General features: G+C 40.3%; 1 protein-coding gene across 2 annotated transcripts in view; it reads right to left on the bottom strand.

Annotated features, from left to right (window-relative positions):
- The window catches only part of SPTLC1 (serine palmitoyltransferase long chain base subunit 1), a 65,473-nt gene extending 51,342 nt beyond the window's left edge, over nucleotides 1–14,131 (bottom strand). For both annotated transcript variants that reach the window (XM_052644972.1, XM_052644973.1), the window contains exons 1-3: nucleotides 14,014–14,131; nucleotides 10,768–10,875; nucleotides 8,098–8,192 (exon numbers count right to left, since the gene is read on the bottom strand). In XM_052644972.1, the coding sequence (XP_052500932.1) occupies nucleotides 8,098–8,192; nucleotides 10,768–10,875; nucleotides 14,014–14,070 (260 nt within the window). In that variant the 5' untranslated portion in view covers nucleotides 14,071–14,131. The remainder of the gene's footprint in view (nucleotides 1–8,097; nucleotides 8,193–10,767; nucleotides 10,876–14,013) is intronic.
- Between the last annotated feature and the right edge of the window lie 511 nt (nucleotides 14,132–14,642).

Below are 14,642 nucleotides of genomic sequence, written 5' to 3'. Positions count from 1 at the left end.
CTTGGGTGTTCTTTGGAAGGAATGATGCTAAAGCTGAAACTCCAATACTTTGGCCACCTCATGCAAAGAGCTGACTCATTGGAAAAGACTCTAATGATGGGAGGGATTGGAGGCAGGAGGAGAAGGGGACGACAGAGGATGAGATGGCTGGATGGCATCACTGACTCGATGGACGTGGGTTTGAATGAACTCCAGGAGCTGGTGATAGACAGGGAGGCCTGGCGTGCTGCAATTCATGGGATTGCAAAGAGTTGGACATGACTGAGTGACTGAACTGAACTGATAGGCCTGTCTCATTTCCCTCTGGGACTTTCCTACATCATGATTCTCCTGCTGGGCCCACACCCCTAGAGAGACTCAAACAGGTCAACAGGATATCAATCAGGTTTAATAACCACGCTGTTTGCGGCAATGGGGAGTAGAGGCAGCTGAGGTATATATCACAAGGCAAATAGCTAAGTAAAACATGGTGGCCATACACTACAGAATAATATGCAGCAGTCAGAAGAAATGGTGAGAAGTACACTTAGCAATTCCACTCTCTGTGCTGCCTCATATTTCTTTATACCACTCAACACCAGCTAACACTGTATTTACTTCATTTTTGGTCTGCCTGGCCTAAGAGAACTAAGATTTTGATTTACTGTACATGCTCAGCATATTCCTTGAACACAGCAGGAACTCAAACATTTGTCGAAAAATTGTGTTGAGTAAAAAACTTGTTTAAAAAAAAATAAGAATGGAATCTAGAGCACAAAATTAAAAACACACATTCATAAAACATTAAGATTAGTTTCAAGAATCTATACACGCTAAAAATAATAAAATACATGTTTTTAATGACATAAAATAATAAAAGAAGTAAAATACAAGCATCACAGCGAGATACATTACTGGCGGAGAACAGATGCAGGTGCTAGGGATAAAGGAAACAAAGAAAAAAGCAAATGAGAATGCTGTCTACATGAGTGCTGATGAGAACAGTGCTGAAGAGAAGGTCAATACCTGTGTCTGCAAGAAAGGCCCAAGATGAAGAAAATAATACAGAGACTGAACTAAACCAGAGGACAAACCTTTAGCAAATTTGAGTGAGAAAGGAGACACAAATGACTGCAATGCAGACACAAACCCCACAGATGTGTTGTTCTACACATCTGTATATAAAGTTGTGTGTGTGTGTGTGTGTATATATATATATATATATCATATATATTATATTACATATGAGGAGGACTTCCCTATAGCTCAGATGATAAACAATCTGCCTGCAATGCAGGAGACCTGGATTTGATCCCTGGGTCAGGAAGATCCCCTGGAGAAGGAAATGGCAATCCACTCCAGCATTCTTGCCTGGAGAATCCCATGGACAGAGGAGCCTGGCAAGCTATAGTCCATAGGATAACAAACAGTTGGACACAGCTAAGTGACTAATACACACACACATATATATTTTATATATTTTATATATTATATATATATTTTTTTACATATAACTGTTTGAGAAATTCTATGAACTACTTCATGCGAAAGCATTTGAAAACACAAGAAGAAATGAACAATTACTAAATGACAATAACCAAAACTTACTCATAAAGGAAACAGAAACGGCTTTACAAACTCACTGAAGACATTAAATTCATGATTAAAAATCTATGCTCAACAGAACAAACAACAAATACATATTATTGCCAAGAAAATTACAAGACTACTAAATTTCTGATACCAAACCTGGGCCAGCATAGTAAGGGAAAAGAAAAGACTAAAGTCATTTTCTAATACTGACACTAAAAGTACCAAATATTAGCAAAAAAAAAAAAGAACAACCCAACAATTAATAAAAATTAACCAAATAGTCATGCTTAAATAGGGTTTATCACTAAGTTGTAAGAGTTTTCTAATATATTATTATTTTGGATACTAGCCCCTTAACAAATATATGGCTTGAAAATATTTTCTCCCATTTTGCAGGGTTTTGTATTATTTCTCTGACAGTGGACTCTGAAGCACAGATGTTTTTAATTTTAATGAATTGCAGTTTATCTATTTTTCCTTTGGCTGCTTGTGCTTCGTGTGTCATATCTAAAAATCTTTGCCCAAACCAAGGTTACAAAGAATTACTCTTTTGTTTTCTTTCTTCTACCAAGCATTTATAATTTTTGCTCTTAAATTCAGGCCTGTGATTAATTTTGAGCTAATTTTTACACATGTTGTGAGTTTGAGGTCTGTCATTATTCTTTTATATATTTCTATCCAGTTGTGCCATCACCATTCATTAAAACAGGCGATTCTTTCCCTACTGAATTGTCTTGGCACTTTGTTGAAAATCAATGGACCATAATTTAAGGTTGTCTACCCATTTTTAAGAATAAGACACTGAAATGCTAACCAGAAAGAAAAAAGTGAAAGTGTTAGTTAGTTGCTCAGTCATGACCGACTCCTTGCAATCCCATGACTGTAAACTGCCAGGCACCTCAGTCCATGGAATTCTCCAGGCAAGAATACTGGAGTGGGTAGCTATTCTCCAAGGGCTCTTCCTGACCCAGGGATTGAACCCAAGTCTCTCTCATTACAGGCAGATTCTTTACCATATGAGCCACAAGGAAACTAACTGGAAGCACTATGTAAATAGGCCTGGCTTCTTGATTCACAGTGGGCTTCACTCTATAATAATCAGACATGAGTTCATCTGTGGAAACTCTAAGCTCAAAATTTTCTGTTTTTATTCTCTTGACTTCAAGTTTCACCAAAGAGAATTCCTTTGGTATATATGAGGTATAAATCTGGTTGCCAACTTTCTCTAAGAGCTGAGATGGAGGAAATGGAATCAGCATCCCTACTATTCATTATAAACATTTTACTTACATTCTGTTTTCAGAAGGGCACCCGTTCCCTAACACATCCTTCGGACTTTTCATTTCTATTTAGCCTTTCCAGAGGGTAAATCTCCATCTTTCTGCAAGACTACCAAGTCAGAATCTGAGTGACGATGAGTGGCATGGTTGCTTGCAATTTTCTCAAGAAATTTTATGTCTGTGCTTAATTAATGTAAAAAATCAATCAGTACAATTTAAAAGTTATGGATTAGCAGAGAAGAGTCACAGTCATCTCAACAGATTCAATAAAATTTAATACTCTGATTTTAAAACTAACAAAAAGTTTCCTTAGCAAATTAGGATGAGAAAGGAAGGCCTGTAACACCATACAGGTTATCCCTTAAAAGCTGTCAGGAACAGGACACGGAAGTCTTTCTTACCACTCCTATTCAACACTGCATAGAAAGTATCCTAGCCAGTGTGATAACACAGAAACGAAGAAAATGATGCTCTTCAAGACAGAAATGAAAACTCTCTGGTATCTGGAGATAAAGCTATTAAAAGATATGCAATGTCAATCTCCTGGCTGTGATACTGTACTATAGTTAAGCAAGATGTTACCACTGAGGGACATGATGAAGGGTATATGGAATCTATCTGTATTATTTCTTATGACTTCATGTGAATCTATCATGTTTCAAAACAAAAAGTAAGAAAAGTTAAGCAAAATCTTTATGAAAAACGTTACCCAACTTTTCTCAGAAACATGAAAGACCTAAATATACAAGTTATACATAAGGTATATGGTGATGAGATTCAGCATTAGCAATATGCCAGTTCTCTCCAAATTAATCCACAAATTCAATGCATTACTAGTCAAAAGTTCAAATTCATTTTCTGGTCAAATCTGATCAGCTAAACCTAAACTATTAGTGAAGAGTCAAAAAACAGCCTAGACAATTCTGAAGAAGGTTAAGGATCCATGCTAGCCAAGACCTATTATTAACCTAGTGGTATAAATGAAGTTCTGGCATAAGAAAAACAAGTAACACTGTGGACAGAGGTTTGTAACACTGTAGAGGAGGCTGCAGATGGTGACTGCAGCCATGAAATTAAAAGATGCTTACTCCTTGGAAGGATAGTTGTGACCAACCTAGATAGCATATTCAAAAGCAGAGACATTACTTTGCCAACAAAGGTCTGTCTAGTCAAGGCTATGGTTTTTCCAGTGGTCATGTATGGATGTGAGAGTTGGACTGTGAAGAAAGCTGAATGCCGAAGAATTGATGCTTTTGAACTGTGGTGTTGGAGAAGACTCTTGAGAGTCCCTTGGACTGCAAGGAGATCCAACCTGTCCATTCTAAAGGAGATCAGTCCTGGGTGTTCTTTGGAAGGAATGATGCTAAAGCTGAAACTCCAATACTTTGGCCACTTCATGTGAAGAGTTGACTCACTGGAAAAGACTGATGCTGGGAGGGATTGGGGACAGGAGGAGAAGGGGATGACAGAGGATGAGATGGCTGGATGGCATCACCAACTCAATGCACATGAGTTTGGGTGAACTCCAGGAGTTGGTGATAGACAGGGAGGCCTGGCGTGCTGCAATTCATGGGGTCACAAAGAGTCAGACACAACTGAGCAACTGAACTGCACTGAACTGAACTGAACAGGAGTGAGTGAGTGAGTGAAGTTGCTCAGTCATGTCCGACTCTTTGCAACCCCATGGACTGTAGCCTATCAGGTTCCTCCGTCCATGGGATTTTCCAGGCAAGAGTGCTGGAGGGGACTGCCATTTCCTCCTCCAGGGGATCTTTCCGACCCAGGAATCGAACCTGGGTCTCCCACATTGCAGGCAGACGCTTTACTGTTTGCAGAAAAAGAAATGCAAGATGGCAAAGTGGTTGTCTGAGGAGGCTTCACAAATAGCTAATGAAAGATTAGCAAAAGGCAAGGGAGAAAGGAAAAGACACGCCCAACTGAATGCAGAGTTCCAGAAAACAGCAGGGAGAGATAAGGGCTTCTTAAATGAACAACACAAAGCAACAGAGGAAAACGGTAGAATGGGAAAGACCAGAGATCTCTTCAAGGAAACTGAAGATAACAAGGAAACATTTCATGAAAACATGGGCAGGAAAAAGGACAGAAACACTAAGGACCTAACATTAGCAGAAGAGATTAAGAAGAGGTAGCAAGAATATACAAAAGAACTACACAAAAAGGTCTTGACCAAGATAACCACAATGGTGTGATCACTCACCTAGAATTAGACATCCTGGAGTGTAAAGTCAAGAGGGCCTTAGGAAACACTGCTACAAAGTTAGTGGAAGTGATGGAATTCCAGCTGAACTATTTCAAATCCTAAAAGATCATGCTGTTAAAGTGTTGCACTCATATGTCAGCAAATTTGGAAAACTCAGCAGTGGCCACAAGATGGGAAAAGGTCTGTTTTCATTCCAATCCCCAAAAAGGGCAATACCAAAGAATGTTCAAACTACCCTACCACTGAGTTCATTTCACATGCTAGCATGGTTACACTCAAAATCCTTTAGCCAGGCTTCAGCAGTACATGAACCTAGATACATAAGCTGGATTTAGAAAAGGCAAAGGAAGCAGAGATCACATTACCATTATCTGTTGGATCACAGAGAAAGCAAGAGAGTTCTAGGAAAAAAAAATCTACTTCTGCTTTATTGACTATGCTAAAGCCTTTGACTGTGTAGATCACAACAGACTGTGGAAAATTCTTAAACAGACCAGACCACCGCACCTGTCTCCTGAGAAACCTGTATGAAGGTCAAGAAGCAACAATTAGAACCAGACATGGAATAATCGATTGGTTCAAAACTGGGAGAGGAGTACAACAAGACTGTATATTGTCACCCTGCCTATTTAACTTATATGTGGAATAATTATGCAAAATGCCAGGCTGGTTGAATCACAAGCAGAAATCAAGATTGCTGGGAGAAATACCAACAACTTCAAATATGCAGATGATATCACTCTAATGGCAGAAAGTAAAGAGCAACTAAAGAGACTCTTGATGAGGGTGAAAGAGGAGAACGAAAAAGCCGGCTTGAAACTCAACATTCAAAAACTAAGATCATGGAATCTGGTCCCATCACTTCATGGCAAACAAAAGGGTAAAAAGTGGAAGCACTGACAAATGTTGTTTTCCTGGGCTGAGGACAGAGTCTGCAGCTATGAAGTTAAAAGATGCTTGCTCACTGAAAGAAAATCTATGAGAAACTTAGACAGTATATAAAAAGCAGAGACATCACTTTGCCAACAAAGGTCCGTATAGTCAAAGCTATGGTTTTTCCAGTAGTTGTGTATGGATCTGGAGTTGGACCATAAAGAAAGCTGAGCTTCCCAGAATTGATGCTTTTGAATTGTGGTGCTGGGTAAGACTCTTAAGAGTCTCTTGGACTGCAAGGAGATCAAAGCAGTCAATCCTAAAGGATTCAGTCAACCCTGAATATTCATTGGAAGGACTTATGTTGAAGCTAAAGCTCCAATACTTTGCCACCTGATTCGAAAAGCCAACTCACTGGAAATGATCCTGATGCTCGGAGAGACTGAAGGTAAAAGGAGAAGGGGGCAGCAGAGGATGAGGTGGTTAGACAGCATCACTGACTCAACAGACATGAATTTAAGCAAACTTAGGGAGACAGTGAAGTACAGGGAAACCTGGTGTTCTGTAGTCCATGGGGTTGCAAAGAGTTGGATATGACTTAGCGACTGAACAACATAAACGAGGTTCTGGCACAGGGAGAACAAATACACCAAAAGAACAGAAATAAAGCCAGAAAGAGATCTTATATAAGGGAACTTAACAGATCGAGGCTTCCCTGGCAGCTCAGATGGTAACGAATCTAGTTGCAATGCAGGAGACCCAGGTTCGATCCCTGGGTCAGAAAGATCTCCTGGAGAAGGATATGACAAAGGAGGTGGACAAAAATGAGTGATGAACATGACATATGAAAGTAAGGAAATTTCCAATCAGTAGGTAAAAAATGGATTATTCAACCAATTATGTTGGGACAAGTGACTGTCATACAGAAAACAGGCAAATTAGACATCTGAGGTAGGAAGGATTTTATGATCATAACATTAATGATTGCTAAGTTTGATTTAAGAACAAGTAAAACTTTCATAAGACCAAAGAAATTCACCAAAGTGAAGAATACAAGCCTCTCTCATGTCAGACCAGAAGTAGAAGGACAGTCTCAGGAAAATGTTGCTCAGTGGTGTCTGATTCTTTGCGACCTAATGGACTGTAGCCCTCCAGGCTCCTCTGTCCATGGGATTTCCCAGGCAAGAATACTGGAGTAGGTTGCCATTTCCTTCTCCAGGGGATCTTCCTGAGCCAGAGACTGAACCCACATGTCCTGCATCAGCTGCACTGGCAGGTAGATTCTTTACCACTAAGCCACCTGGGAAGCTCTCTCAGGAGAACATGCTGCATCATGTTTTTTAAACGAATACTGAAAACTTTCACGGCAACAGGCATATTGTTGTAAAAGTATAAATATAAGTAAAGGAACATCCACCAACTTCAAGATTGTAAATAGCAGTAAAACCACGTATCTGGAGGGATGTATTAAAACCATGTATCTAGAGGGCTGACTATAATCTAGATGTAGGTTTTTGACTGTATGGAGGGTCAGCAGCCTTGCCATACTGTTCAAGGATCAACTATATTTCTAATGCTCTATTTCTTTTAAAAAACAGATTTGAAGTAAACAGCAAAATGTTAATACCTATTACTTCTTGATGGTGGAAACTATGTGTCTAGTATTTTCTCTATACTGAAACAGAAGAACTAAACATAAAAACAGATAAAACACTGGAAGCCAGGAGGGACTAGCGTAAGTGAGTTGAAGTTTCATAATTCATACTGTGAGAGTCAACAGGGACTGTCTATACTAATCAATCAAGAAACAGTAGTGCAAGCATACCATTACTATCTAGTTATAAAGATTTACAACAGATATAAAATCGGAAACAAACCGGTGGGGAAAAGGAGGAATGCTGTTTTTCATTTCACTGTCTCACCATCTGAAATATTATATGTCTGTATTACTTTGAAAAATAGATATGTTGTTTTAAACAGACAAACTCTGAAACCCAAACTGGAGACTATTAAAGAGTATTTCCGATCTCCAAAAATTTCTGAACGTCTTATTTCAGTTAAAAAGGAAATATTATATAAACCAACATATACTTTGCTGAATTTACTTTCAGGAAACCAAACACCAGCCCTTGACTAGCAAAACCAATTTACCCTGAAACAATGTTGTAGTTGAGAGCAGGATGGTCTTTTGAGACAGGAGGAACAAGAGGCTCTGGTTGCCACTCTTCAATCAGTTCTTCCTTTTCCTACAAGAGAAAAGCAGTTAAAATACAGTGCAGTGCTACTTGCTGCTGCTGCTGCTGGGACAGCAACTCTAGCAGTATCTAAACTGTTTGTTGTAATGATGCCATTGTAATGAACATGCTGCTAGAAAGCGGCCCAGATGCTGTGGCTGGAAATGTCACTAAATCACTACTGAGTTTTGTGCACTTAACCCCTCACCTCTTTTCTCAACTCAGACTAAAGGCTCTTTTCCCATGAAACTTCCTGGGTGATGGAAAATTTTTTTAAATTTTATTTCTGTTCAGAATTTTTCACTGTAGGAAGTATAACTGCTACTGATGATAAAACAAAAAGTCTACAACACAAAGATAAGAAGCACGACTGCAGGTTAAGTGACCTCAGCCTCTTGCAAAATATTACAGACAGCCATACCTTAGGTTCTTATAGGCATGATAGTCATAGGAAGGGATCAACTAGACTACAAAGCACTGTTTCTATAAGCCACTGGCAAGGATTCAGAAGCAACTGAAATACACCAAAAGACTCTCTAATAATAATTATTATAATAGGATTTAGTTGTTTGGAAATTTCTCACAGAAAGCCACTTTATTCCTTTTACCTGTTATTTCTTGCATTACAGGTATTTTGACTATTTTGAGTTTCTTATCCTTTCTTGAACTAGAAAAGGAAGTGTAATTTTGAAAATGTACTCTGGATGTACACGATGAGATGAGGCACACCTGATGAACATGACAGAAACAGCAATTCTAGCCTTAGAGAAGCCCACTCTTAATATTTCTATTTCCACACTCCTGTTAAATGCTTCTGTGTATGTTTCTCCTAACAGGCAACTCTAGGGCATGGCCAGGAGCATCTCACTTAAGGCTCAGGGACTCAAAAATGCTTAGCTGAATAAATCAATTGCATGGAAGAACAGTAGCCTGATACATACACACAGTCCACTGGCTACCATGGAGACAGAATCAATTCAAGATTGCCTGGTATTCAAGAGACTCTGCACATCTGTGAAACTGAGAAGGGCATTTCTTCTTTGCTGCCATTAAGTTAAGCTTTAGAAACGCTCACACAGTGGTTTTTTTTTTTTCCTTCCACAGCTTTTAGGGTAAGATGTCAGTGACTACTGATTCTTGCTCTAGGTAAGTTTTGCTTTTAGAGGGTTATTCTAAAATTATGTTTAGGCATTATTCTTTCAAAATGCACATTTGTGTAGACTGATATGCTTAAATATTAGGAATGATCAACCCCTTAAACAGCTGGGCTAGAAATCTGTTCCATGGCCATGTAATCATTCACATGGAGTTCCTAAATAGCAAGGGAAAAAAAAGAAGACAGGACTTCTAGGCTGGATGACTCAATCTTACTGTAATACCATCAAAAGAGTGTTCTATGGTACACTAATCCCACAAGGATTAGTGTGCCATAAAAAAAGGCAGGGGTGAGGATCTGTGGTCAAGTTTAGGGTATCTCTCCAGAGGTTCAAATAGCCACTGGTGTATAAAAAACCTTTTATATAAGAAATCATGCAATGAGACACCTCTTTAGTTTGCTTTACCCAGGTTTCCTAAACTTATTTGCCCTAAGAGTCACGTGCTGCATATCCCCTAGAGGGGATACTGTCTGACCATCTCATGATAAACATTAATGATCAAGACAGCAAGGGCCGGTCAGTGAAAACAAGGAAACACTTGCCACATTGCTGTAATTCCATTCCACTTGCACCTTCTCCTGTAAATGCTCCAGTAAGCAAAGAAAAGAGCAGTGCCCATCTTTGTGCTACACTTAACACTGCCTTGTGAACTTCTGAACTGAAGTTTTAGGCACTTTTGTGGGAAAACATCTCTAACTGTACCTGTCTCTAAGTATTCTGGCATATTGCTCTAGAAGCTGGACAGGGAAACAATCAAAGTCACAGACACCATGCTGCAGTTAAAACTGCTCTTCCCCTCTCATACCTGGGGCACAGTTACTCAGTGTTCCTACGTGCATGAGAAGGTGGAGGATTCCACAAACCCCTTGGTCCTCCATACTAACAACAGCCCCCAGAGGGGCAGCATTGAAAGTCCTCTTGACCCTTCTTCCCAAAGTTTGCCCAACTTGGGCTTGAGCTGGGTCCTTTACCATACAGAACACATCAAAATTTGATTTGGGGTGGGAAGGTGGAGAGTGGTGGGATGGAGAGGATTCTCTCCGACTCTGAATCTCTTTTATGAAGACCACAGGGAAAACTTTCATTCAGACTTGAGAAACAGTGCTGCTTTTCCCAAGCAACTCATGTAATCTTACAGGTGGACACTGGCAATTCAGCAGTAGCCCATGTTTCCCTTCCAGCATCTAGTACGTTTCCAGACTGCTGTTTATGCCTAGCAAAATATAAAGGCCTGTAACATGGTACTCCTTTGTGTACTTACTTTATCCCTGGATTCTTTGTAATTTGTTTACCCTGATATTTCATTCTTGTTTTCCTTACATTCCAGAAAACATTATAACACATATAGTTGAGCCACCACAAGTCCTTTTTGAAAGATGTAGCAACTATAATCATACACCAAATAATAAAATAGAAATTTAACTTCTCACCTTGAGTGTAAGATCAGATCGTTCTTGCAATTTGTAAGTTTTAGAGAAAAGAAGTCTGATTATCCAGAGTATTAAAATTCCTTCTAAAATAAGATGATAAGCAGGAGCCTAGGAGTGAGTCAAAAAACAAAAGTAAAACAAAAACAAGAAATAAACAAATATTTCCAAACCTGCACATATAATTTAATGTACCTGCATATACTACTACCCAGGACCCTTACAAAACTTATTTATTACTTCTGAAGATTTACTTCCAAAACTCACTTTATGTCTGCTCATTCCATTTCCCATTTCTAACAGAAGGCATTTCTCCTAACATGAAAAAATCTCTAAAACTGCAGCTTTAAACCATCTTTAGGAATAAAAAAAAATTTAATAAAATCTGACACAGAATTTCAATAATTAAACAATATTAACTATCAGATCCTTCAGGTAATTTGTATTTTTACTAGTAGGAAATGACTGTAACAAACATTTTGCAGCGTCACAAGCCTTCTATCACTTCACATACCATGGATGAACTGAAAATTGTTTGGAAACCAGTTTCCACAATTTTCAAAGAATTTTGCACATCTTACTACATTTTCTGTATCCCTGATAAGCCTCTTTAAATTCTCCTTAGAACATGGCAGAAAGACTTTATTAATGCTTAAAGAAATAGCATGTCTCTTTTCTACCATAGTTCCCCAAAAGTATGTAGTGTTTTCTGTGTCAACAGGCAAAAAGTTACCTTAATGAAATTATCCATGTCAGGTCTTCTTTTCAACTGCACATTTCCAGGATAAAGGCCAAGCTAGCTGACTTTTATGTTTTATACAACTAAACACACCAAGTACATGTAGAAGATTCCAGATATCAACTAAACCACCATCAGTCAGTTATGGAGTGCTGTATTCCAATAGGTTGTCATTGGAAAGTCATTTAAAAGAGGTATTTAGAAATGTAAATCGGAGAAGGCAATGGCAACCCACTCCAGGACTACTGCCTGGAAAATCCCACGGACGGAGGAGCCTGGTAGGCTGCAGTCCATGAGGTCACTAAGAGTCGGACACAACTGAGCGACTTCACTTTCACTTTTCACTTTCGTGCACTGGAGAAGAAATGGCAACCCACTCCAGTGTTCTTGCCTGGAGAATCCCAGGGACGGGGGAGCCTGGTGGGCTGCCATCTATGGGGTCGCACAGAGTCAGACACAACTGAAGCGACTCAGCAGCAGTAGCAGCAGAAATGTAAATACAAGCTACTCTAAAGCATTAGAAAGTGACGAGTCACAGTAGTTCAAGAAATTCTGAGGTGGTGACAGGGAAACTGAGGACAAATGCATACATAAACTTTCAGATCACTGCACAGGTACCTTTAAAACTGCATACATGTTATCTATGTATGGGTACACAACAAGGCTACTTAAATTCTACATCCAAGGTACAAAGAAATTAGAAGCAAAACCAGAAATCTCTCTAAGATTATTTTTAAAATTTGCTGATCCCTCCTGAATAGAGTTCATTTAAGAATAAGTGCTCTACTAAAAAAAAAAAACCCTTTTGGTTTTATCAATAACCGGATTATAGCTGACAAACAAATATCCAAGTCACTAGTTAAACATTCCACCCCACAAAGACATCATCCTAAGAAAAGCTGAAATGTCTAGTGAATTAATACAAATTATAAATGCAAGTTCTTTTCTTCCCTAGGAAAGACATCCAGGAGGACTTCTCTCAAGGCTCACTCATGGTCAGTACTAAGGTATGAGAAGTTACATAATCGAAGGGCAGTCTTCAGAAAGGCAGCAACAATATACAGTAGAAGTTATTCATTTCTGAAACACAAATCTTAAATTTCAGTGGCTCTTCTTAAGTCACTGATAGCTCAGTTGGTAAAGAATCCACCTGCAATGCAGGAGACCCCAGCTGGATTTCTGGGTGGGGAAGATCCGCTGGAGAAGGGATAGGCTACCCACTCTGGTATTCTTGGGCTTCCCTTGTGACTCAGCAGGTAAAGATTCCCACCGCAATGTGGGAGACCTCGGTTTGACCCCTGGGTTGGGAAGATCCCCTGGAGAAGGGAAAGGCTACCCACTCCAGTATTTTGGCCTGGAGAATTCCGGGGAGTCGCAAAGAGTGGGACAAGACTGAGTGACTTTCACTTTCACAGTCACTGTGATTAACCTATGGCTGGACATCTCCTAAGCCATATTCTCTTTCTTAACTGTCTTTTTTTTTTTTTTCCAAAAAGTCCTGATGGGTCCTGATGCATCTTTCATCATCACCGCTGCCAGTAAGTGCAATATTAAGTTGAAAATTATCGAAAGAAAACTGAGATTCACTTTACATGAATGTGAGATCCATAAGCACAGCGACTTTTACCTGTTTGCTCACTGCACTGCTTCTAGCATTTACATCTGTGCTGCCCAATACTATGGTCACTAGTACCATTCAACTATTTAAATACACATCTAAATTAAAATGAAAAATTCAGTCCTTTAGCGGTACTAGCCACTTTTCAAGTGCTAATAGCCACATGTGTTTAGTGGCTACTGAACAGCTCAGAGAACAATCAGAAAGTTCCACTGTACAGTGCAGGGAAACTCACTAAATGTCGAATGAACATTTTACAAGAACGACATTTAAATTTTATATTATCTTACTACCTGAAATGGCTGGCCTTTCAATAAACATCCCTTAACTAGTCTTTCTTCAAAGATTTACTAAAGTAGTTGTATCTCTGCAAGACAGAAAATGGGACGTATGCGGAAGAATGGCTATTTCATATTCCTAAATCATTCGGTTTCCTTTCCAACAAATCATTCGGCTACCTCCCAACAAAAACAAACTCCAACTTATTATTTTTTCCCCTATTATCTGCTCCACAGTTCCAAGGACCTGTCTTCCCTGGGACCTATCCAGACTGAGATTTTCCATTCTACTTCCATCTCTCCCGTTTTAGCAGCTCTGGCTTTTGACTAGTCTCTCTCCTGTATTCGGACAGGACCTGGAGAGGGCTCTCCGCTCGCTGGAGAGCAAATCGAGACCCCCCCCCCCCCCCCCGCTCCAGTTCGGCTCCCACCCGCGCTCCCTACATTCCGCAGCTGGGAAATGTGTGCCTCTGAGCCCTTCCAGGGAGCGACGCCGAGGGTCCGGGCGTGACTGGGCCAGGCCCGCCTAGGCCCTCAGCACAAAAATCCACACAAAACGTCCCACTTCCCCAGGGCTGGGTCTGGTCGTGAGCCCCTGAAGTCGCCAAGCTCACCTCGTAGAGCGCCTGGACCATCTCCACCAGTACCCACTGCTCCGCGACGGTCGCCATAGCTAGCGGCCGGGGTTCCCTTCCGGAAGGCAGATCGCAGGCCCTTCAGATACTCAGCGGCGCGGCCCAGTGACGTCTAGGTGCCCGGGAGGCGGGGCTGCCGGGAGTGGGCACCGCCTTCTGGCGCCTGCGTTTTGGATGGCTGGCGGCTGCGTCGTCTCAGGGAGAATAAGCGTGGTGACTCTAGGATCTCGCTAGGGTGTGGGGAGTAGTGAGAATCCGCAGGCTGGTCCCCGCAGCACGTGTTCACAGCCAGGCCATTAACTGCTGGACCCCGTGCTGGGCTTTTGGGATGGAAGGGTTGTAATAAACCTACCTCTTGGCAGGTAGTTGGGTTCAGGCAGTTATTAATGCACTCACAAACATATTCTTCACTTTTAAATTATGTAAGTAATGCAAGAATGCATTATAATTTTTTTAAAAAGACAATTCTTATTATACCACTTACCGTGTAAGGCTATGTACGTATTAAGCCGTATAGCAGTTAGATGTGGAACCTTCAAGAGCATAGGTATCCAAACCTGATGTGCGCATATTTCGGTTGGATTTCTTAAATATAACTGGGAGCATAG

The sequence above is a fragment of the Budorcas taxicolor genome, chromosome 8 (assembly GCF_023091745.1).
Source record: "Budorcas taxicolor isolate Tak-1 chromosome 8, Takin1.1, whole genome shotgun sequence".
NCBI lineage: Eukaryota > Metazoa > Chordata > Mammalia > Artiodactyla > Bovidae > Budorcas > Budorcas taxicolor.
This window is presented reverse-complemented; position numbering and strand designations above follow the sequence as displayed.